Source organism: Streptopelia decaocto, assembly GCF_964273445.1.
Source record: "Streptopelia decaocto genome assembly, chromosome: 3".
Lineage (NCBI taxonomy): Eukaryota > Metazoa > Chordata > Aves > Columbiformes > Columbidae > Streptopelia > Streptopelia decaocto.
The window spans coordinates 41,652,147-41,678,375 of record NC_138656.1 but is presented as its reverse complement, the minus strand read 5'-3'; the positions used below and the strand labels follow the sequence as shown (position 1 = coordinate 41,678,375).

The following is a 26,229-nucleotide window of genomic DNA, read 5'->3' as shown; positions in this document are numbered from 1 at the left end:
AGGGCAGTTTTATGGTTTACATAACAGTGGTTTGCAACCTAATTTTTAAAACAAAATAATATTTTTTTCAAGTTTCCTTTTATCATAAAAGTGAGGTAAAAGCAGAGCTGGCAAGTTAAATAAAATGCACAGTTACTAGTGTCTAGAACATAGTTCTCATGACGCAGGCTTCACTAAATAAAGGGCTCTATTAGTGTGGTTTGTCATGCTATGACTTGATTAAAGTTGTGGAATAAATATGGCTTAACTAGCATGATTCTAAATTGGGGTAAATTTAACAAGAATTGTCAATGCAAACTGTGGTTCCTTGCTTGAGGAATGTTTTCCTCATAACACTTTTCTTGTAAAACTGGGTACTCATGACTGGGGCTGAAAATGTCTAGCAACAAAAAAATGACCCTCTCAGTGTCCCCAGGATTAACTGAGGCTTAATATCCCTGGCTATCCCAGTGCTGCTGCCTTGACTGGCAGCTGGTAGTATGGGTAGAACACCCTTCCAGAAAAGAAAAATTACTTTATTTTTGACATGCAAGAAGCATATATACTGCAACATGCTAGGTATAATGATTTATTCTTCAATGTGCTCAAGATCAGAGTTCTTCTCATCTTCTGTTTGGAACTTTTACTTTCTTGTCGTGTTAGTACACTGAAGTCTGGTACAGCAGCTTAATGAGAGAGGAACCTTGATCTTTCTTTTTCTTTGCTTTCTATTTCTTTCTTGAATGCTGTGGGGTTTTTTTTGAAGATATCCTTGCAAAAATCATCAGATGTCTGTTTCCCTGACATCCCAGGGTATGTAGAAAGGGCTACCAAGCCTCCCTTCCTTTCTTCCCACTGCTCGATGTGGCCAGGTATTTGCATCGTTAGGACTGAGGCAGAAGCGTGATGAGAGAGGCTTTTTAAACAGAAGCAGCATGTCTGAATTTTATTTTCTGTAAAGGCTATTACTTGTTAGTCCCAACTGCTCCATTGCAACCATTCAGCCGGAATGCTGAGTTTCCTGAGGTGCTGTTTCCCTTCCCCGTCATGAGGTATGGAGCTCAATCCCAATTGGCACAAGCTAAGTGCTGAAGCAGATTAGCCTCTGCTTTTGGGTGACTCTCTGAGGACACCTGCCATGACCTGCATCCCCTTGCCTGCTTTGGGTACACGGCTGCTCCTGTGGCTCTCTCTAGCAGAAAGGCTGAAAGCTCTCATGAATGTGAAGCTGGCAGCATCCCTCAGCGAATTACTTGTGTTCACTAAACAGAGGGGAAAGAGGAAGGTAAATAATGTATCTTGCTAGGAAGGCTTATGCTGAGGCCTTTTCAAGGGTGACGCTGGTGGCCAGCGAGGAGACAGGAGAGGAGGACAGAGAGGTACAGGAAGAGGTGGCAGCTGGACATGTCTGGGTCCTGTGCAATGGTGTCAAGGATGGAAGGTGGGATGTGAACCAAGGATCACAGGATGGGAAATGGAGGGCTGAAAGCAGGAGATGTGATCAATGGAAGAAGAGTAAGAAGAATAATAAAAAGAGTGCAAAGTGTTGTACCAGGTAGGAAGAACAGATAATCTTAAGAGTGGTGGGGTTAGCAAAGTGAGGGAATAATAGAGAATACAGCTGAGAGTGTTGATTTCCAAAGAGACGTCTAGAAATGCAGAGGAAAATGCCATGTTTTTTATGTTGTTTTTTTTTTTTTTTTTTTTTTTTTTTCCCCAGAAATGAATAGATAAGAAATTAAAAAATCAAGCCATAAAATATGTTTCATATTTAGGGGAGTCTGGTGGTCTGTACCTGATGTTTTGCTGTGTGTAGCCCTGACCTGGATCACTGGGTATAGTCAAAATCACTAATCATTGCCCTCTGAATGTCTTGGTCCCCATTTGTCATGTTGCCTCTTTTTATCTCTTGTTGAAGAGAGAGCAGTAAGTTTCCAATATTATGATTTTACAAAATAAGATTACTGTTCAAACCAGATGACATTTTTACTAAACAGAGGAAAGATATCTCAGCTATGGGCCTATTGAACCAAGTACCTGACCTGTTCATTTCTGCCAGTTCTGGATAGTTCTCCTGATACTGTCTGTAGCTGCTGCTTAATCTCTTTCTTGATGGAAATCAAAACAACAAGGAAATAATTTCATGCTGTGTATAAGTTTTTGTTTCTTTCCTGTTACAGGATGTATGCAATCTTGCACTTATTAATGGTATGATTTATCTTTAAATTGAATTTGGAATAGTCTTGCCCGGGAGAATTTGGAGTCTAAACAAATACAGCGAAAAAGGTGTGGAAAAGGGCTTAAGCACAGGGGAATAACTTGACTAATAAATTATAAATGTTTGGTGGGAGATCTGAGAAGAAAAATCCATCTACCACTTCTTTCAATTTAGTGTTCTTCCCCTCAACTGCACTGTCTCCATAGAATGCAATAATTTCCTTATATCTAGGTATCATAGTTTTTTAGGCATAACGTCTGCAGTTTAGTCTTTTAAGACTGCTTCAGTCTTTATTTTGTACATTGATGGTTTGAGAAATAGGACTGTTAGGGTAGGTTAAGAAGGGATAAATGCAGAACAGCAGGACTGTTTGGAGACAGTGGGGTAGATTGGACATCGGTCCCTTTCTGAAGGGACAACCAGTCTCTTTAACGGGAAGCTGAAAATCTCCTTTACACTTGCTTATGTAATGAAGGTGTCAAGGAACTGGGTTTTTAGTTGTTGTGGTTGCTCAGTGTTTCGTAATATGATAGAGCTCCAGCTGTGTGCTGGCCCATTTGTGGCATTTTAGACTGGGTAGAAATTGAATGTTGGTAATAGCCCTTTTGGAGTTGCGCATAGGAAGATACCACATCTCATCTTAATAATTTTATCAATGGTCTACAGGAAAGAATGGATCATAAATCAAAGATGCTCAAAAGAGATGTTGCGAACAGCAGTCTGGGAGAAATTTTCAAAATGAAATTAGTCTAAGAAGGAAGAATTCAGAAAGGTGGTAGACTTCCCATGGTGACAAGAAAGCATTGCATGGGAAATGTGTTAAGTGAAAGGGTGGATCTCGTAAGTTAGAGCAGCTTCAGAATGAAAGCAGGGAAAATATATCGGGAAAAGCATTATGTGGCTGAAACAGATGAAGATTAGACTGATTCTTTGACCTTGCTCCAAAAAATTAAAAAAACCCACAGTGTGGCAGGTGAGTCTTTGCAAATTAGAGAGGAAAGGTTGCATGATCGATCAGGCAGCTGCAAAATACCCGTCTGGCAGAGCACTGAAGTGGAATGATTCAAGAAATACTGCTGAAAAAAAGATTAAGGGAAGAGAAAGCAATCTAGGATTGAATGTGCAAACTCAAGCAGATGGTCATATTACTGACTTAGCCTTCTGAGTCTGCTTGCAAAATATCAGGCTGAGGGCTGGTGAACTTTTCTCCTGTATTCTTGCATGAAAAGGCTGATACAGAAGGGGAGATTGTCACAGTGTGAGTTGCAGTGAGAGAGCCTTGTCCATGAGAGGAGAGTGTTGTCAGACCCTTCTTGGGTCTGCAGAACCTCTTAGTGGTGTTAGTAGAATACAAATGGCAATGTGTTCAGTTTGAGTCTAAGTATTGTGTGACCTTGAACAAATTATTTAACATGTGCCTGTTCCTCAGCTGAGATTAGTGAACTCTTTATCAGAAAAACATTGTAAAACTAAAACCCTTGAGTGATTATTTTCAGATACTGGTGAGAGTCTGGGTTTATTAGCTTGGACTGAGCACCATGGGGTTATAAGATACTTGGTGTTTGTTTAGAGGCGGCTTGTTAACTGCCTGACTCGGATTATAGATATTATCTTGTGTTTGCCTGCAGAATCTTGCGGTCACCTTTTCTAGCATGCTCTGACCTCTCTTTTTACTAGTACTGTTATTTGCACCAGCGAGATCAAATATAGCATAGATATGGCCCATGCTGTAATCACACCTTTGATTGCAGAAGAGACATAGCCTGGAATTAGTGAGTGAGGTTGTAATGCAATAGAATCTTATCAAATTCCTAAAATAAGTGGAATTACATCAGAGATAAATTTGACATACTGGGGCTGTTAAGAAACTGAAATCAGCCCACTAGCTGTTTTCTGTTTAATTTGGTATTCATACTTTATTGCAGATGTTTTTCACCACTCTTCTCTCAGTGGTGTCAGATGCAGAGTTAGCCATTACTAACTATAGTTACAGACAGATAGTTTTATTATTAGATACTGACAGCTGAACTTAGCATTTTTAAAGATTGTAGGACCACAGAAGCTAATTGGTGAGAAATAATAAAATGAATCATCTCAATTGGAAATATGTTCATTTGCAGACATATTTTTAATAGAACTCAATCAAGAACATACTAGCATATGTGTACGCAAGGCCATTGAGTGCTGAAACCAAATCTGACATTGTTTCATGCTGACTTGGCGGAATAAGGAGCCAGAAGAGGAAGCTTTGAGATTACATGATAGATAGTACATCTGTTTTTGATGTGTGTACATTTGACATCACTAGTGAGTAGTGTATTTGAGGAGGTGGTTAGCACATGGAGTTGGATGGTACAGACACCTACGGTGTCACTGCAGTGCCCAGTCGGATCAAACCCAGCACTACGTTTGGTTCTCCCTGAAGCCCTTCCCAGAGCACCGAAGTTGTTCTTGTTGCCTGGGTGTGCTGGAGCTGCTTGCTAAGGTTTGGTCGTTGCTTTCAGATCAGGTGCTTCATTTGCCTCTGCCAGCTGTGGAACTGGTAGGCTGGGATGTGTGTGTGTGGTGCCTGAGATGCTCTGCTTAGCTTTGATTTGCAAGTCCTAGATAAACTCTGCCATGTAGCATCACTCTGTTCAAGTGGCGGATAATGAGTTTTTGGCCTTGTACATAGTGATTGCTTTCTGACAGGCTCTTTGTATCACTGTTCTTTAGTGAAAATGTTTTCAGACAAGTGCTGAATGTGAATCTTATGTGACTCAAGTTTGTTTTTATTTTTTTTTTTTTGGTTTTTTTTTGTTTTTTTTTTTTTTTTTAACTGCCACATCTCTTTGGCACCACATATCACCATGACTTTGCTGTAATCTTGCAAAATTATTTTGATGACTGAGTTAAAGCTTTTTGGGGAAGGAGGAGGAGATAATGTGATTATTGTACTATCAGCATGCTTCATAGTACTGTATTGAGAACTAACAGCTAGTCTGGTCCTCTGAAATTCCATCTGTTCTGCATGGGGTTTTCTATCTCAAAGGATAATTCCACTGGAATAATGTTGAGTTCTTATGACATTACTCCTCCTACAGGATAAAACTAAAACACGTACACTAAAATGTGTCCAGGCTATTTAGAACTGTGTGATTAGAAAAGTCCTCTCCTCATCCCAACGCAAGTACAGCTATGCATAAATCCTCCTAACAGAGGTTTTCTTGAGCAGCTTTCATAGTCTTATAATGATGAAGCTTCTAAAACTGGTCTGTGAAAATGCTCTGCTGTCCTCAGAGAACTTTTCCCCAGCTGTCTAATAGTAATTTTCTTAATGCAATGAGGAACAATACTACTAGTCCTCTATTCCTTTTTATTGACGGCAATATCATACACTTGACATTGTTGTCATGTTTCCCCACAGCCTAAGCAAACTGCATGCCGACAGGTTTTCCTGAATATTTCTTCTTTCTTTCTGTCTGTCCATCTGTCTATCTATCTGTCTGTCTTTCCGTGGTTATCACCAGCCTTGACAAAGGGTCAAAATGGCCATTTCACTTCAGCTGAAGCCTTACCAATGTTGACTGTGAAGTCAAAGGATTGCTACTCCTGTAGTCACATGCCGCCCTTTCCCAGTCAGCACAGCTTTTTGGTTTCTGTAGAGCTGCCTGGTGGCGTTGACTCATGACCAGCATTTAATTCACTAACCAGCAGATCCTTCCCTACAGCACTAGTGTCCTGTGTCCCTGCCTGTGTCCCTGCCTAAGGGATGTGTGCTGCCCTAAGGTTGTTCTCAGTTTCTTATAGGTTGCTCTCCCTTGAGAGAGTCTGAGCACTAATTACTGTTAGCCAAGGACATTACTGTTAGCATTTTACTATGAACTGTTACCATGGTCATCTGCTATCAAGAAGATAGTGGAGTTGTGGTTCAAGCTCAGATGTAGTAATCAGGAGTTTGGGTCATTTTCTTAGCTCTGTCACAGGCTTCCTTTGCATTCAGATGTCAGAACCTCTAGAGTCGTCTCTCTAAAAGGGTAGAATTTCAAAATACAGTTTGGTAGTTTGTTGAAGACACTGGCTTATCCGTATAGAATAGGATTAGCAGTAAAGTAAGTACTGCTGTGCTCTAAGCATTTGTTTTGTTTGTATCTCCCACAGGATTGTGGAAAAGAGATTTAATTGCTGTTGATCATATTTCTTGCATGTTATGTACATGGTGTTTAATAAATCCTATGTGTCAAGGCTTCTGATTGTCAGCAAGGATTTGGGAGAAGGAAAAAGACTATCTTGTTACTTGGACTTCTGCATTGTTACTTTTTACCTTCTTCCAAAGCACAGAAGCAAAGAGGCTCTGGGTCAACTATTAACAAATGGGTGCCAGTAATGGTGGAAGTGCTGTACCTGATGGCTCATAGGACTTACAAATTTTTAATTCTGCACTTCAATCTAGTGCTTATCCCAACACGGCAAAGGCAAGCTGAAGTACAGTTTGTAAATCCAGAAGTATTCTACAGTTTCCTTAGGCAGAAAGCAGTTTGTACAGGCTAAATTTCTATTTGTAAATCTACTTTTAAATTATGTGTGGCACCTACACTCATTGCACAGTTCAAGTGCACAGCTGAACAGTAAATGGGATGCGGTGAAGCAGAACTGTGCATATGTGGAGTTTGAGGAAGCTATTAAAGACTGAGCTATTAAAGTCTGTGCTGAGATCCTGATTTACAGCATATGGAAGTTGATGGAAACATTCCACTAACTGCGGTATTTGCCATGTAAAACAGCAGTAGAAGTGAGTTTGAATGTGCAAGCACAACTTACCAGTTTTAACCTTCAAATACTTAATTTTGCAAATGTAACGTTCACTGTTCCGTATGCGGTTTCTGTATACTGTCATGGAGCAGTAGAAACACAGAGTCAGGATCACATCTTCAAGGGAGGTAATTATCTGTAGTGGTCAGATGAGGAAGAGCACAACAAATTCTTTAAATTAGCTACAGTTCATGATTTGTTGGCTGCATTGTCTGCAAAGCAGTAAAATATAGAGTATAAAATATAAAATAAAGGCAAATACAAAAGAAAAAAATGCCTATTTTGGTCCTGAAATGGAAGCAAGATGCAGATGGCAAGGTCATCACATAATGAGTTGAAGCATGTTGGGCTGAAGCACATACAGTGTTTGTAAATAAATATATTACTTGTGGTGTATTGCTACTTTATTTATCATCGACTTTTCTTGCAGAGATTTTTAGCAATACTAGGAGCTCCAGTATTGTGCTTTTCTTGCATCGTTAAAATAAAAGACTTGGAGGTAATAATGGCATAGAGTGCAAAACAGGGAAAGACGTGCAGTAGGAAATTGTATTTTACATTCTCAAAGAATGCAAATGAAGAAGTCATTCAATCTTCCCTTTGACTCCTTACTAAATCAGTACCAGATACAAATTCAGAAGTTTTAAAAGTATCTGTAATTATTAAAAGTTTAACAAACAAACAAACAAGTAAAAAAAACCCAAAAAACAAAAAAACCCAAACTAAACAAAGCTAGAAAACCCAAACAAAATGAACAACCCACAAAGAATATTTAAAAACTGCAAGCGAATCATCAACTAGTAGGTTTCCAAAAGAATGCCACAATGCAAATATTCCACCCTCAAAATCTCATATTGAAGAGGTGCTAAAAGCTATAGGACTATAGATGATGCTTACCTGTGGCTATTCACCCAGCCAGTTTTAGTTCTTTAATAGAATTAACATATTGAGAAGGTTAAGGATTAGTCAAAACTGACTTCACACAGAAGGTATCAGTTTTGAGGGTTTAATAGGACAAAGTAACACTGTCTGTTAGAAGGAAAAAAATATATATGTATGTTGATGTATATAACTTGAAATGGCTGATCTTGGGAAAATATACCTGGTTAAAACATTCACGTTGGACCACAACATGCCCACATCTTTATGTGAGAAACTAAGCTTTTTCTTGACTGGGTAGTATGCATTTCATGTAATCTTAGGAGATCTGAGTGGATTTCACAGGAAAGTCAAATAATCACTGTAGGTGAAAGTGAGTGCTATTAAGGAGCTTTGAGAACTTGCTGTTTTAGTGTTGTACCTTGATGGGAAACCCGTGCTCTTCCTCATTAATCTGGTATTCTGGAATGCAGTTCTGAGCATGCACTTCGCCAGATAATTGCTATTGGTGACAGCATTTTGGTTTTAGGAGTAGTTTTTAGCTGTAGAAACTGTTACGGTGTGTTAAAGGTGGGGTATTTTTGTGTTTAGATTCTGTGAGTATAAAAAATTGGTGGAAATAATTAAGGAGCCCATAAAGAATAGATATAATTAGGAATTGGCTGTGTACTACTCTTTGTTCAAAAAGTCCTTGCTTTTTAAAACAGTATTTTTAAAAAATAAATAGGGCTTTGTGGCATATATAACATCTACTTGTTTTGTGTTTTTTTTTTTTTTTTTCCAAAATGATTCTTGAAGAATCAGAATGATAAATGCAGTAGTGTGCTTATCAAAAGCTCATGCTGTTTGAGTCAGTGTAGGTATCTGACATAACACAGAATATCTTTTTGCTGGAAGATATGGTATCATTAAAACTATGAACTGGTGTTCTGGCTGTCATATAAGGATTTATTGGGATTAATGGATTTCTCCAAGATGGTACTTGGTCATAATCTGAAAGCACTGTATAGGGTTCCTTACATTAGCCTTTGCACATTGCCTTCAAGTTCGTTTGCAGACTGGGGATGGAGAAGAGCTTTCTGACTCTGGTTATCAGTTGGGCACAGTGAGCAGCACCATTTCTGCTGTCCCCTGAGCACACACTGTCATTGTAGCCAGGCAGGATCATCTTTGCTCCTTAACTCCTCATTTGTGGGATAGAGAGAGCCATACTTCCAAATTCCCAAGTGTTATGAAGCAGATCGGATTGTGGACTGAAGAATAAATGAGAATGGATGGAAGAATCATTAATGAAGTACCTGTATTAAATGGACAGCTTCTGAAGTTGCATTCACTCTTACTTGCAGTAAATGCAGATAGATCTGAGACTTTGCTCTGTTGTTGTTATAGTGACTTAGTTGATAATAAGCTGCAGCAGTGTGTGTGCACAGAATTTGTGTGGTTATTGGCACCCACTTTCCCTTACTCTCTCTCCCTTACTCTCTCTTTTTTCTATATCGAAAAACTGGAAAAACTGAAGACAGAGCAGCATCTTTGTGCTTAACAAGGAAGGCTGCTATGGTGATAGAGAATTGGGAGGAAAATACTAAAATTTTCTACCTTCCATGGAGGAAACTGGCAAATGTGTATCAAAATGATGCTTTCTCTGCAAACCAAGAATAATAGAAATATCTGGCAGTAGCAATGTCTGCAGGGATTTTAGGTTTGTGCTATTGCCCTTTGTTCGAAACCGTGCTGGAATTTTTTCAAGACTGTACTATATTCTGTATATTCTGCATGTTTGGGTTTGAATATGAAGCTTAGATCAAATACTTTTGTTAGTTATGGGAGAATACAGATACTGTCTTTTTTAAAATAAAATTTTAATTGGATCAAATATATGCTAAAGACATTTCATTGATTATGACAAACACATGTTTATTAACATGTTTGTTACCTTGATCAGTTACAAAGACCTGTATTTGTCTTGTGGAAGACTAGTGTTTTTTGTTTTTTGTTTTTTTTTTCTTTTGGCTATGAACTTAATATTGGCATAGACAAGTATTTCTACACGTCTTAAACCACAGTTTGTCCAAGAGTTCAGATTCCAAGTGGATCAAAAGTTCCTACAAGTGATTACACTTTAGCATTAAACATCTGTAATTGAAGTTGGCATCTTGGAATCTCTTTAATTTTTGTCTCTGTTTAGTTTCCTATATTAAATAACTCAACATTTGATGGAGATGTTTAAAAGATGCTAATATCCTCATCAGCACATTTGTGTTGCCTCTACCCTGAATTTTCAGTCTTGTATGAGGAGAGTTAGGAAAGAAGCGGATAGGAGTGTATCTGGATACATAATGATGTATTTGCTTAACTTTTGAAGGCTACAGTTATAGCCCTTTGAAAGAGAAATTACTTTGATCAGTTCTAATCTGACAGAAAAAAAAATGATGATCTAAAACCTCATCTGCATAATGGACGGTTGTGAAAATGCTCAGAGGGTAATAGGAGGAAATTAACTTCTTATAATTTGAGATTTGAGAATACTGGAAAATATTTTGGTTCAATAGATATTTAATATGATGCACACTGTAGCTTTCTTAATACAAGAGCAGGGTGTCCTTCAGTGAAGGTTTCTTTGGAGGTGTGACTTCTAAAAATGTGTAATTTCCTTACCTGCTCTCCTGACAGGGGGACTAGAAAGCATTTGCTGATTTGAAAACAAGTTTAGAAAGACAGTGCTGAGATGCATACCCTCTTACCAGTCTTCTCTGAAGAAATTGAATGGGATTATGTGTCTTAATGTAATTCTACAACACAATCAAATTCATTATCTGTAGGAATCTTCTGAACACGTAGTCAGTAAATGTTAGACAGCTGAATCCAGGGTAGAGTTCATATTAGATTCTTCTATAATGATGTGCACAGAAATGCAAAGTAACTTGGAGCTGGGTATGTATAATAGATCATGATCTGTAATTGCCTTTGATCTGACAATGGCATTGCATCTTTCTTAACCTTCTGTGCCAATTTTATGAGCCCCACCTTGATTAGAGCGAGAAGCTCTGCAACACCATGACTCTGTGGCCTGAATTAAGAGAACATTTATTGTAACCATCTACACACAAAACAAAGAAAATGTAGTGAAACAGAGCTGTGATTTGCTTTGTTGTTTTTAATGTTCTGCCAGTATGTGAATTAACTTTTGAAAAGGGCATGGGATGGTGATTGATTTTCATTAATTACTAAGCATTTTTTAAGAAATCAGTCTTTATTTGTGAGCTATGTATTTAACAAAATAAGCCATGTATTCTATACACTGTGCAGCAAAAGAAAAGAAAATGTTTACAAAATGAATTGAGAAAGTCTGTATGTGAGGAAATTTAACAGTTTCTCTATTCCTGTTCAGTCAGCATCTACAATATACATGTGTGCCTGCTGATTGCGCATAATTGGTTTGCAGGGAAGGATGTGGTGATTTAGATCAATAACTAAAATTGTGTCAGGGACTTGCCCCAAACCAACCTACATTTTTGCTGCTGTCAGCACAGAGTCATTTTTGTAGATGGGCAACTTTTCAGACTTTCTCTAAAAACACAGCATACAATGGCAGAGAAAGGGGCAGTACAAATTGAAACCAGTGGCTTGTTTCAGTAGAAAGTAGTGTTGCGTTACTGTCTGCCTCTGGCTGTGGAGGTCTGATGACAGCATCTTCTCTAGTGACTCTTTTTGGAGACAACTCTACCACAAAGTATGATGGTGATGGGGTTACTGGAGTTTCCGTTCTACTGATGTGGCTGTTCAGGAAGAAGGGCTAAGGAAGAGAAAGAGTAAGGAGAATATGTTTATACGGCTGCAATCTAACACCACTATTTTAAACCTGAAAACAAACTTTTATTTGAATCGCGTAGATTAGGAAATACTAATTTTGCACTTTAAAAAACAAAAAACAAAACACCACCCCCTTCCCCCCCCCCAAAAAACCCCCCAAAACTCTGGCTTTTAATACATACCACTTTTACAAAGAGTACAGAGCAAAGCTCTTAGCTCTTTATATATGGTCTTCTAGATCCTCAATTTTGGCCATTAGGAATTTTTTTTTATTATTTGTTAATTACAATTATACATTGTGAACTGCACATATGCAGGTATAAAATTTTCTGGATTTAATTTCTGACTGGAAGCAGATATTACTACTGTGGATCAGAAGTGATATGCAGCTTGGGCACGGTTGTTGGTATAGAAGGAAAATTGGTTTACCTCCACTTAGGGCTAGGGTTTGCTACATGGGGACAATTACAAAAAGGGTAATTAATTTTTAAAGTGTCTGATTAAGCTCTATTTAATTTCCTATTCTTTTCAGCATTAAATACACCTTAGTTTAGTTTAGTTTAGTTTAGTTTAATTACTAGAGGGAAGAAAATGAAACCAAATAAAAGGCCAGCTTAATTCAGGATGGATGTTTACAAGTGGCTTCAAATTACTCAGTTCAATTTAAATTCAGGCATTTTTTTTTAATTTGTACTTTTGTAAATGTCTCTATGTAAAAAACTGCCTGTAAGAACATTTTTTTCTTTTTGTAAACATGCCTGCCTTAATGTGTAGATTTTTGTAGTCTCATCCTGTTCTGCTTCCAGTTGCATGCCTCATCCTATAGTTTTATTGTCTTACATTTTATTTACAGTGTTAAATATGACCTCTTCATAATATTTCATGTGAAATTTATTATTGGGAACGCTGATTTTGCTTCATAAATGAATGGGCACAAGGCACAGGGTGATACTATATTTTTCCATTTTTAAACAGAAAACTTTTGATAGAATAAATATTCGTTAGAATGAAGTTTTCATTTTCACTTATACTGTATTTTTTCAAAGGGATTCTCAAGCTCATAGTTACATTACTTTGAAGAACTGGGATTTAAATAAGGGTCTGCTTCTGTTTTTTCAGGTCTGCTGACAAGATCTCTTGACTATGTTACTGCAAGGATTTAGTTCCATAACATTTGTATTTCATATGTACTGACTTTTGTTACAAAGACAGGCAAACAGGAAAAGCACATCCGTAGTTACTATAACAGTTTTAATTTACCCACATTCCCAACTATGAGAAGAAAAATTCTGCTGAGATTAAATTCTATGCGCATTCAGGGATTACTATTTCTGATTTCGGTGATGATTTTGTAAATGCTTTCCCAGACCTTGTTGGGTCCGAAGCATAACTGCTGTTTTGTGTGTGTTTGTTTTTTCGGTAGGATGATGAGGTGGTTCTGCAGTGCACTGCAACTGTTCACAAGGAGCAACAGAAATTGTGTCTGGCTGCAGAAGGATTTGGCAACAGGCTTTGCTTTTTGGAATCCACATCAAATTCTAAGGTACTGCTGTGAATGTTTTAAGTGTCGTGTATGGAGCAAGGGATATAGTTATAGTATTGCTTGCTTCAATGTACTATACCCAAATCTGTCTAGGAGAACAGACAAAGCAAATCCATCAATAACATAAGGAATATTGAAACCCCCTTCGAAGTTTAATTGTACCTTTGTCGTGGCCCTTTGGCTGGACTTTAAGGCTGTGCTTTCTTTTTTGGGCTCACTTTAAAACTAGTTAGCAGTACAAGTCCATCTCTGTAATGTGCCTGTTATTTTGGTTGTCTGAACTCAGCTGTCATGAGCCACAGTGCAATTTCGTGTACTGCAATTCAAAGACACATTTCATTACTCTGATTTTTAAGTCCACAGCAAAGAGAGCGATTATTCTATTTGTGATAAGTTTTTGCTCTGTGACATTTATGGTGAGATGATTATTACTTTAGGTCCTCCTAATTCCCTAACCAAGAAGAGTAATTTTGCAAGTATCAAAATTATCTTGTCTGATCAGTTTGTTATCTAAGCCTACTGTAACACTGCCAAATGTGCAGTAGGTACATTAGCTTGAAAAATTAACTTTGTTATTTGTTGCAAAGGAGGGGTTTTGTTTCACAATCACATATACTCAAATAAATGTTTTGAAGACAAAAATGTGTCTTGAGGCAGAACTGGTTTTGTGACTAAATAATGGGTATACTTCGATGTTTAATTATATAAAGGGAAGAATGTTGCTTATTTTTTTTCTTTTAATTTAGCTATAATATAAATGTTTGAGAAAATAAAATAAAGGTGAAGCATCTGGAAAGATATCTAGAAAGATTTAGAACAAAAAAAGATGTTTTTATTTCACCAGCTTCCATAATATCACTTTGATTTTATCTGATACATTGCGGAGTAATGCTTCATTTTCTGTCTCATCATTTTGAATGTATTATTCATAATAATACATTTTTCACTAGGATATTAATGATTCATTATAATAGCAGTGATCTTGATGAATTCATTTGTGCTGCTCTGTTTTAAGTGAATCTTTTTAACAATAAAAATGTGCTGGGATGGAAGTGGTTGCAGTGCTAGTTGCCTATAGGTCCAGGAAAATCTATTTAGTGAATTTATTACCATTCAGTAAGTTTGGATATTAAATCTACGGTCTCTATATAAAATTCCTGAATGTTCCTGTCTTTAAGGAATACAATGTAAATTTTAAATCCATTTCCTACGCTTGCTTGTTGATGCTGCTTTTTCTCCATGTTTTCTGAAGCAGTATTTATTCTGCTTATTCTCCATGTGCTTGGGGGAAAAAAAGCAAACAAAAGAAAACCCATGCAGCTCATCCTTGTTTTAATTCTTAAGGACTGACAGTTTCTAGAATGAGCTCATTTGAAGTCATTCGGAGATATAAATACTGAGGGAGGCATAAAATTACCAAATCCTTAAAGCAAAGTTGACTGTAAATAAAAGCAAATAAAACCACTTTTCTTCCTAATGTCTACTGAAATAATGTTACTATTGAAGAGCACAGAAAACATTACAAGAGGCATGTGATAATCTGAAAAAGGTTCCAGCAGAGTTCTTGAGGTTAAAGTTTTCCTGAATATCTTTCAGGCTATTTTCCAGTTGTAATGGGATTGTGATGCACTTTCATGTGAACAGTACTGTGGCATCCGAATCACAGCCAGGTGTCAAGGATGAGGTACCAAACCAAGCACCAGTAATAGACCTCAGGTGTCATCCTGGACTTGCATTCTTGAGAATGCCTGAAACAATCCTCTACCTTTCTCCAATATCCACCGCGATGTGGCTCCTGGTGGCGTAGCTGATATTTTATTAGCACAGCTTATTCGCATGCACTTTCTTCCCCTGGGATCACTGAATAATTCACACTACAAAAATAACAGTCAAATTCAAGATATATATTGATGTAATACTTTGGCAACTACTGACTATTGAAACTTATCCCATTACAACAGTAACACTAGCAGACCCATTATGAAAATTGCTTAATGAATTTTATTTTCTTCTGTTCAAGTTTACAACACAAGTGTTTGTTTGGAGGATCCCGTAGATACCTTCAGTATTGGAGGAGAACAGCAGATTTTAAAAACATCATACTGTCAAATGATGGATGATAGTTGGGCTAAATTAGCAAACACTTTAAGTGTTATCAGTTCTCATGTGTTCACATTTCAAAACTGTTTGCAAATTCCACTTTCTTCACTTCCTTTTGAAAGCGATTCATGCTTGTAAAATCACTTTACTGAGCAAATACACCCTCTTTATTTCTTAGCTCTGCAAATCTGTTGTTCCCCTGAAGATCTTGTAAGGTCTTTGGATTTTAAATAAGGAATTCATTCATTAGTATTTGGAGCTACATTACAGCTTGTTTTGGGCTTGAAGTTTGTTTCTTTGTAGCAAATTGAGAGACATCTTTTGCTGCTAAATTTAATATGGGACTCTTCCTGAGAAGAAATGCATCTTATAACAAAATGGCATTTTATGGAATCAAATTTCAAAGTACAGTTATATTTCTAAGTTTGTGAATGTTTTTGTGCATTGATTTGATCATTCTTATGGGAAGAGATAAATTGAAGAGTTGAGACTGTTAAGGCTAGAGTAGGGAAGGCTCCAGAGAGACCTTATAGCAGTCTTCCAGTACTTAAAAGAGGGCCTACAGGAAAGATAGGGAAGGACTCTTTATCAGGGAGTATAGGGATGAGAGGTAATGGTTTTAAACAGAGAGATGGTAGATTTAGGTTAGATAGTAGGAATACTTTCTTCACCATGAGGGTGCTGAGGTACTGGAACAGGCTGCCCAGGGCAGCTGTGGATGCCCCATCCCTGACAGTGTTCAAGTCCAGGCTGGATGGGGCTTTGAGCAACTTGGTCTAGTGGGAGGTGTCCCTGCCCATGGCAGGAAGGTTGGAACAAGATGATCTTTAAGGTCCCTTCCAACCCAAACCATTCTATGATTCTGTATAGTCTAGCAGGTGCTGACTAAAGGGGAAAAGCAATAACTCCAGGCTAGGCAACTTTCAGTATGGCGCGGGAGGCTGTTGCCCTTCTTTGCTGCCAGGGCAGCCTGTGGGTTTGTCCCCACCTTCTGCCCTCAGCCTGTGCTCTGCAAAGCTGCCTGCCAGGCAGTCAGAGCCCAGGCTGGGTCAGAGGGCACTGGGTCTTTGTATAGCAAATATATTATTGATTTGAAATGAATTATTTGGGCCAGTGGATTGGATTGCAGTCATAAAGGTCACTCAGAGGGACTAGGTTCTGTGTTAGCAATAGCCTTGGAGAAATCAAAATGTTTCTTTGTAACAGTTTTTTTGAGTTCTACCAGGGACTATTGGCTAGCTTTGACTGATAATGGGATAACAATTTGCACTTTTTGCTATCTGTATTTCATCCGTTATTTTAACGTGGGAAGGCAAGTAAGATTAGCTGCTATAATTCCTCTGTAAATGCAGTTTATTGGCTACTTTCAGGAGTATAGCAACTTCCTGATTGTTGCACAGAGCATGTCATCAAATTCCTTGAAACAATCCCATATCTTCAAGAGCAAAATAATAAATAAATCATAGATAAACAAGATGTTAGGTCTAAATTACATGGAATTTTATTAATAGGAGACAGTTCTGAGTATAAAACAATCAGATTGGTACAAGATAAATGCACGACTATGTCCTGTATAGAGGTGTAGTAGCTCAAGTGAAAAATACTTATATTTCAACCTCTACTAGTTTCAAATAAGATCTCAAAATAGATTTTTTTTTTCCTAGAGATAGGTTACAAATTCCCAATGTGTAAGAATATAAAAGATATAAACCATCAAAAATACATAACATTCAAAAAGTTGCAACAGCAAGAGTAAAAAAACCCAAATATGATATGCTGAAGACAACATTTAAAATGCTGAGTTTCCTGATCTCATCCCATTATTTTTCTATCAGGTCTTGTTAAATCTATAGCATAAATTTAGATTTTTAAAATAATAATAAGAAAAGAAGGGATCAGTGTCAGAAAAAAAAAGCAAAAAGGAACTTTTTTGACAATGGTCTGTAAGTAATTTTGTTTCATTAGTTTTTGCTGTACTGTCAAATCTGTTCCTTGTGTGGAAGACCATCCTTTTTATTAAAACATCACTTATGAATAGTTATCTCAATAAAGAGATCCATTTCTTTACTTTTGAAAATTAGATTGTTGCTTTTTTATATATAAACTAGTATCAAGTCCATTTACTAAAAGATTATGCTACCTGCTATTGAAGTAAATTTTCTTTAGACCTAAATAATGCATGGAGTGTGGAAAAGCAAACAAGCTGGAGCTGTGTTTTAACAGCTCTTGAAAACTACTGGTCTGTGGTGCAGAATGAAAAATACGCAGCTCTGGCCCAGTCACAAATGGAGTTTTGGTCCCTTGTGAACCATTGCACAGCAGAAGACTGAGAGTGAGTTACAATTTTCAAATGGCATAAGGTTTTTTTTTTCCTCTTGTTTTTATGGCAGGTAGTAAGCTTACATACTTAAATTCTGAGTCAGCAGTTTGGACTTGAGAGAGGGAAGGATAAAATAGTGAGAAGATTAAAAAGAAACTCCTAATTTTTTTTTTTTTCTCATCTTTTAAGGTGGTGGTGCAGCATGTTATCTGATGGTTTGAGCTTTCCACTGAGCTGTGAATTACATTATATATAATAAGTTACAGTGCTGAGAAAAGAGTCCAAAAGCTTATTATACCCTTAATTCTGTCTGTAAAGTGAGGAAGGGCTTCACATGAAGGTAGGGGCTTTGATAACTTTTTTTCCATTTTTGACTCTAAAGAGTCACTTTTCTGCTGTGGCAAGGCACGGCTGCAGCACTAGGAAAGCTTCTGCATGTTGGTGCTGGGCTGGTGTAGGCCAGTGGGCCAGGGCTGTCTGCTCCATCACCCAGAGCTACGTATATCATAGAATTATTTCAGGTGGAAGAGACCCTTGAGATCATCAAGTCTGACCATAACCTAACTCTAGCACTAAACCATGTCCCTAAGAGCCTCATCTATATGTCTTTTAAACACATCCAGGGATGGTGACTCCACCACTTCCCTGGGCAGCTTGTTCCAATGCTTCACATCCCTTTCCATGAAGAAATGTTTCCTAATATCCAATCTGAACCTTCTCTGGTGCAACTTGAAGCCATTTCCTTTCCTATCCCTGGTTACTTGGGTGAAGGGACCAACACCCTCCATGCTACAACCTCCTTTCAGGTAGTTGTAGACTAGCAATAAGGTTTCCCCTCAGCCCCCCTCCGTGATGCTCCATTCTTAGTCAGTCCCTAGATGACGTGTGAAGGGACAGAAAATAAAGCTTGGTGGTAAGACTAGCACACTGTTTCTTGTGCTTTCGGATACCAATTCCATGAGTTTTTTCTTTGCCCTTTTTTTGGTCTGTTTGCAACAAGTAGTTGAATCAGGAGGAGCAGGTTAGGTGGCTGTGCTGGAAAGGAAGAGGAGAATGGGGGGAGAAAGGGTAGAGAAGGATGGTCACCTGGCACAGACATGGTTACAAAAAGTATGATTCTCTACTGTTTATGCAAGCAATTCCTATGCCAGCAGTCAAAATCTATACAGATGTGTCCAGAGAAGGGTGTTGTCCTGAATGGTAGGCAGGAACTGAACTCCTTTACTTTGATTGTCTCTAGGAGAAAAACCCTTTTTCCCATTTGTCTTCTGGAGTGTAAGATCTGAAGGCAAGGATTGTTCTCCTTTTTTGTCTCATACAGCAAACACTTGAGCATGTTCTTAGTGGCCATGGCAAATTGTCTTTCTGACTTCAGAGAAACTGAGTCTGGAGCTCTTTCTGATAGCTGAGAAGCAGTACCTGTGCTGAGCATAGTTTTGATTGCATAAATCCACATGGATAAAAAAAGCACGTGGTGTCCATTAATGCATGGATGCAAGTAGATGCTTTCTGAGCAGTTACTGACATAATAAATTACTAAGTTTTAAAAAATTGGATTCGCACTGACAAATCAAATCAGTGTTGTCTGATTGTGTGGGTTTTGTTGTTATTTGTTTGTTGGTTTGTTTTTCATTTTTGATAGTTGTTGTGGTTTCTTTCTGTGTTTGTTTCCATTGCACCCTTCTTAAAAAAAGGCAAAAAAAGACTGTCAGGGCTTTGACAAGGCTTTGTAGCTGCACCTTCAAGGCAAGTTTAATTGCCTTTGTGTCATGTTGCCAAAATGAATGTTCATATTTAATGGCAAAGATGGCACTTAATTTTATGTAATCTCACATTCAGAAGACTCCATTTAGCAGACGTTCACTAAGATAATTGATTTTAATAATTTAAATGAAGGGTTGGTAACAAATTTATGCATACTTACACATTACTTTCTCTACTTTACATGCATAATTTAGACATAGGTAGAGGAGGTCTTCATAGGTAGAGATCAGACTGGATTTTTTTCAATAAATTATTCTTTCCCAGTAAAATGCTCTATACAGAAGCAATGTAAATAAGAACATAGTATGTTTCAGTACATTTATGTGTAGTTTTATGTAATTCATAATGTAAGTAATTGTAAACATTATATTTATTATGTATATGAGAGTAATTTTATATTCTTTTTCAATCTGATACTAATCCTGAGCCTAAATGCAGATGTGTAGCCATATCCATCAAACCTGATTGTGATCCTTGCACTTAATCCCACAAACCAACAGAATTATTTCTTGAGATGGAAAGTGAATAAGTTAAAATGAATGTGAAACATTCAGACTATGAAAGACACTAAGTCAGATCTCTATGGATATAAAGCAGCAACAGAAATGTGGCTTTATATCAGGCTTATGATACTTATATGATACTTACATATCAGCTGTCTTTACTGTCTGAATTTTCAAGCCTTTTGCATTATTACCTCTTGCATAATTTGCTTCTGAGGCAGGTGTTTTTTTTTTCTGGGAAATGCATGTGAGTATTTCTGCATAGATGGTACTTTGTGGCAGCTTTTCGTGCTGTTATGTTACTGAATGGTAAGCGGGGAGTCCTTTATAGCAGTAGTTTACTATCAATCTTTGGCACCTTTGACCAAAAAAGGACAAAATTAGAATCTTTAAGAAGCTGAACAAATCAACACTAATTAGGCTTCCAAGCTTTTTGGTTTTGTGGCTAATAAAAGTGCATAGTAAAATGTGTTTATTTTTTACATCATGCAGTGTATGCTTAAATGCAAAGCCATGCACAGTCAAGCAGGGGCTTTATACGTTAACACATTTATAGATAAACCACAATTTCTGAGTATACGTGGTGAGAATTTTTTTTTTTTGAAACAGATATTTATACTTGGAAGTATTATTGCACTTTTTATGAGCAGTCAAATTCTGATGGTGTCTGTCCCTAAATCCATGAAGAACTTCCTAGGAGATAATCCTTGCTCTTAGGACTCCTCAAGTCTCTCTGTCCCCAACTCAAATATCTGCTGGAGTTTCTTTAAGACTACAAGAATTTAATGGTTAAAGGTTTTTATTTTTTTTTTTTTTTTAACTGAACAACCTTCATTATGTCATTCTAATTGATTTGCTTTACATTACAGAGGTTTGTATAACTTTTAAGATAGAAGTATGGGTTTTTTGAAATTATTATTATTTTAAATCAAGTAAATCAGATAAAAACAGTATGCAGTGCATAACAATCTGGGGAATAATACATCCAGGCTCAATCAGAATGCTACTTTTAAACTGTGTTGCCCAGGAGAGAGATGATGATGCATCTCCTTTCCTTCATTTAAGGTCATGTCAGAGATGATTCAGAGCATAAATTCTTAGTCCCCCATTCCAGCAATATTTGATAGATACCAATTAATCTAGTTACACAGGTTGACTATGGATTTCAGCAACATGATATGGAAAACCTAATAGTTGAAAACTCACAATGAAATCCTTAGACATTAAAATTTGGTGTCCCTTTTGATGTTTTATGGTTGATAAGCAGGTTTTGCTTCTCTTAGACAAATTGTTTCATGTTCACTGCAAAGTGAATGAGTTGCTCGTTAGAGTTGGTCTATGGTATTCTGGAAGAGTTAGTATTTGTATTTTTTTCAATGTCATTTTACGTGTTATAATTCCACTGTGAGGGTTTTGGCTGTGGGGTAAATGCAACAGTGAGAGAATCTCTGCAAACAGTGTCCTATTGGTTGCTATGTGGAGGTAAGATTTCTACTGAGACGGGTCAGGCTATGTCAGTTATTACAGCCACAAAAGACATGCACACTTGCCCTACTTATTTGATCCTGAAAGATGATAGGTGATGTTGTAATGGCTGTTGAGTTGATTGACCTGGTTTATCCATTGAGACTGAAATGTAGTTGTGTGGCTCCTTACCCAATGTCTATTCAGAGAACAGATAAAAAAGAGAAACAGCTCTCAGTAATGTAGATATTTTAGACTTATGTATAGTTAGAAAGGAGGCCGGGGGAGAGATGGAGGATAAGAGGAAAAAACTCATTACTTATCCTTTTAGAGATGGAATCTCTGAGGCTCTAAATGTCAAAGGAAAGTAAACATCATGCCAGGAATTACAACTTCCAAGCAGCAAAGACAGTCTACTCCTTCCAAAGACCAAAACTGAAAAATCGTAATGTAAAACTTTGACACCGTTTGCAAGCATAAAGAAAACAATAGAATTTTACTTATGTAACAACAGCCTAAGTAGAAATAGGTTTCTTATGAATTTTTAAAGGACAATGTGAGAGGGGAAAACGTCAAGAAATGGTTTCCTTCTGAGTGTTGTTTTGCTTTCAGTTTGTACAGCTGAAGTTTCAGGTACATTTTTCTTTGTCAATGAACTGTTCCACTGTGAACAGCCGATGGCATTCACCATCTGCAAATAAGAGTAGGGAAGGATTTTGGTCTTCACTATTGTGCTAACTCATATGGGGATAAAAACTAGTAACTGCTTAAGACATATACTACTGTAGTGAAGTGTTTATCTAAGATATATAAACGGAATGTACATTCAGTGTATCAAGATTTTTTTTTTCTCTGCTGGATTAGTCAAATCTAACAATTTATGAGAGAATTCTGCACTCAGAAGTATGAATAACATACAAAAATGTTGTGTATGTGATCACAAGAAAAGAATCTTTTCAAAATATTAAATTGATCAGATTGAAAAGATATGTTCTAATCCAGGTGTTCAGCATGCAGTGGCATAGGCAGCCAACATGATTCAAAACAACCAGTGAGGACTTGGAGCTGTCTTGTTCTAGGCTTTGAAAATGAATTGATTGCAGTGTATTTGGGTCTGATCTCAGTTCCACTATTAGCTGTTTTGCCCTGTATTGGTCTCCTTTTCCCTTGTTTTTCATTTGGGACCCTATGCTGGTTTCATCTTCCTGGTATTCCTGTGAGTTTTGTAGTTCTATCTCCTGAAACAGGTGTCCTGTGAAAAAGGAATCTTTAGAGCTTTCAATTGATAACAAGAAACTTTTTACTATGTGAAAAATACATTTTTCAGGAAATAGAACTTGATTAGATTTTCAGTTTTTCCTAGAAAGAGTGAAAAGCATAATTGTGACAGAAGGACACTCCCTTGTCAAATCATTCAAACAAAACCATGAGAGCATTAGAGTTTTTACATACAGTAAAATTAAAAGTTTTGAATGTTGAAAACTTCTCTGTTTTTGATGGAAACAACTGTTTCAGAGGGAATGTTCTATACATGCTTAGGTACAGAAAGTGATGGTTTCAGAATGAAATAGTCATAAGCAACTGTAAGCAAGTCGTTAATGGGAGGTGGCCAGGCAAACTTTACAGTCTGCTTATGACAAATATGCAGGAACTTGACACTGTTCTGGAAAGGTCCTCTCTTCTGGAATGGAAACTGTAAGACTCATAATTCACAGAATCACAGACTGGTTGTGGTTGGAAGGGACCTCTGGAGATCATCTAGTCCAACTCACCTGCTAAAGCAGGTTCACCCAGACTAGATCAGACAGGAATATGTCCAGGCAGGTTTTGAATGTCTCCAAAGAAGGAGACTCTGCAGCCTCTCTGGGCAGCCTGTTCCAGTGCTCTGGCATCCTCAAATAAAGAAGTTTATCCTCATATTCAGATGGAACCTCCTACGCTTCCGTCTATGCACATTGCCCCTCATTCTATTATTGGGCACCACTGAAAAGAGTCTGGTCCCATCCTCCTGAATCCACCCTTGAGATATTTAGAAAAGTTGATGAGATCCCCTCTCAGCCTTCTCCAGGCTGAACAGACCCAACTCTCTCAGTCTCTCCACATAAGAAAGGTGGTCCAGACCCCTAATCATCTTTGTAGCCCACAGCTGGACTCTCTCCAGTAATTTCTTGTCCATCTATAACTGGGGAGCCCAGAACTGGACACAGCACTCCAGATGCTGTGACTCACTGATTCATTCTCTGTCTTTTCTGGTTTGGGATTTGGTAAATATGATTCATCCTGTTTGCCTGATGGGACTTGACATCAGAGCCATGTATTTCTGTACTGGGCCCATATTTTCCATGACAAGCTGGAAAACATGGAAAGCTGTGCCTTCTATGTAGAGTCATAGAAATGGATGCTTTTGCTTGCTAATATTGAGTGTGTTTCATCACTGTCACCAGACAGAATCTCATTTAAGTAGAAAGGACTGCCAAAAAGACCGAGATGTGTAAATGTAAATATAACTTGAAAAGAGATTATGGGTTCATTTTCTTTCAGGCTGCTGCTACAAATAGGACTACAGATGTTTTGCTTAAGTTCTGTACTAAAATTATTTTCCTGAATCTTCCTACTTGGATTCTCAAAGATAAACATCTAAGAAATGTACTAGTTTAAAAAAAATTCTGAACACCCATGTCTTACTTTTTGACAATGTTGCAAACTGTGGATGCTTTGTAAATCAGGCTGCTTACTTGTTTTTTTTTTAAGGCACTGATGTGTGAATATTTAGGATGCAGTTAGAGATGAAATACCTGGAAGTCTATTTCATTGGGAATTTCGTTAAAAAAGAAAAATAACTATAAGCCTAGGAAAACAACTAGGAAGCGTGCAAGTAACAAGGAAGAGAAAAAAAGCCAACATAAAACTGCTTATTCTTAGAGACAGGGTTGTGTTTGTTGATGCGATTTATTATTCTTCAGTCTTGTACTAATACTTATGAGAGGCAGAAGTTCAGTTTACATTCACAAGTTTAGATGCATTATATTATACAAGCAGGTCATACATTATTGTGGCTTGTTAGCACTGTGTGATCATCAGAGTAATGACAGCAGGACTGAGTTTTGCATCTCAGCCTCTTGCCTTCATCGTCATCACACTGGATTATGGTGGTGTGCTTGTAAATCAGAATTCACTACAAACTGAAATAGTGTGTAATGAATACATGCAGTATCCGTGATTCAGTTATGAGCTGGACTAGAGCTAGAGATATTTCTAAACAGCGTTTCAGAAGCTTTACTCAAAACACCTTTTTAATAAAGCATGATTTACTACACAAGTATTACTACAGAAAATTAGTGTACACAATAAATGTAGCTTAAAACAACAGGAAGAATAAAGAATTCTAAAATTTTCTAAATAATCCAGCAATTACTCCAGTAATAGATATGCTTTAAAAACTCCAGATAAGAAATACATTCTTCTAATTTGGCTAATTTTGCTGACTGTGCTATTACATACAATGATGAAGAATCAATAGAAAAAGTTAATAGTAATTTATTATTTTTCTCCAAACAATCCTGAATCTCCCTTTGAATTTTAATATACAATTTCTGTTTTTTTCTTGATTTTTTTCTTTGATTTTTTAAAATCAAGCTACTTGAGTATCAGTTGTAAATATCACTGGATAGATTGTCTAGACAAATAATGGACAACAAAGCAAATTTTGTAAACAATCCCTAGCAGAGAAAATCAGTAATATTTCAAACTCTGAGAAATACTGGAGTTGTTACTTTTAAGTCACTGAGTATATTTTATGTAAAAGTCCATTAAAATATGTTTGATTTTGCAAGTAGGTCAAAAATAAATTGAAAATAAATAGTTTTGAATAGTGTCATTGTTTATCATAATTTTCTGCTGATCTTCTGGATTAAAGATTAAGTGATATAGATGCCTTGGACTGTTCCAAGACCTCATTAAGTATTCTGTCACAAAACCAAAAAACCCACAAAACCTCTTGGAATATCAACTATTTTTCTATGCCTTCATTTAGAAAAAAGTTGCTGCAACAAAGATGAATACAATAAAAATTGGTGGTAAAGAAGGCTGAGGATTACTAATATAGTTAATTATGTCTGTTGAGACATCTGCTTTTGAGCACTGATCATTTCTGGGGAGTATAAATTGTGTTCTGTTCTCAAATCAAAGGTTTATTATTGCCATTAAACTGTTGAAAATTTCCAGCTAATTACAGGTTGTTTGTTAAAAGTAAGTTGGTGGGTGGTTGTTATACATGTAGGAAAATATTTTGTTTAAAATTCTTTATTATTTAATAGACTATTCATAGTCTAGCAAAACAATCACTAAAATATCTGCCTACACATTTGATCTATCCTCGAAGAAGCATGATATTGCAAACTGATTGCTACAGATTTTCCTTGCAGCCCTTAGAATATGCAGTCACTTTCCAGACTGGGAACTAAAAACTTTTGTTATTTATATGAAGATATCTTCTGACAGGGAATGTTAGTTTGCCGTATAACACAGAATACCTTTATTTTTCATGTTCCTCCATCTGTATGTGGGGTAATATGAGAGATAAGAGAGATAATCAGAGGACTGGCAAAAATTCTGTGTTTTTTCTTCCTTTTATTTCATGATTTGAAAAGATGGCAAATGCACTGTGAGCAGGTTTTTAGTATATCTAAATGAGGGTTTAAAAATTGGAACCTTCAATCTGTGTCTGTATGCCAGCCTGAAGCCTCGTCTTCTAAATCCAGAGCTTTAAAAGCATCAGCATTAAAATGGGCTGTATCAAGGTGAGCAGGGCTGAGACTGTCTCGGCCAAGTATTTTGGAGGTTCCGCATCTGTCCC

General features: G+C 37.1%; 1 protein-coding gene across 1 annotated transcript in view; it reads left to right on the top strand.

The window, feature by feature from the left end:
- Positions 1–26,229, top strand: part of RYR2 (ryanodine receptor 2) — a gene marked incomplete at its 5' end in the record, with an annotated part of 392,755 nt that overhangs the window by 83,928 nt on the left and 282,598 nt on the right. The window contains one exon of the mRNA XM_082048672.1: positions 13,104–13,223. Within this exon, the coding sequence (XP_081904798.1) occupies positions 13,104–13,223 (120 nt within the window). The remainder of the gene's footprint in view (positions 1–13,103; positions 13,224–26,229) is intronic.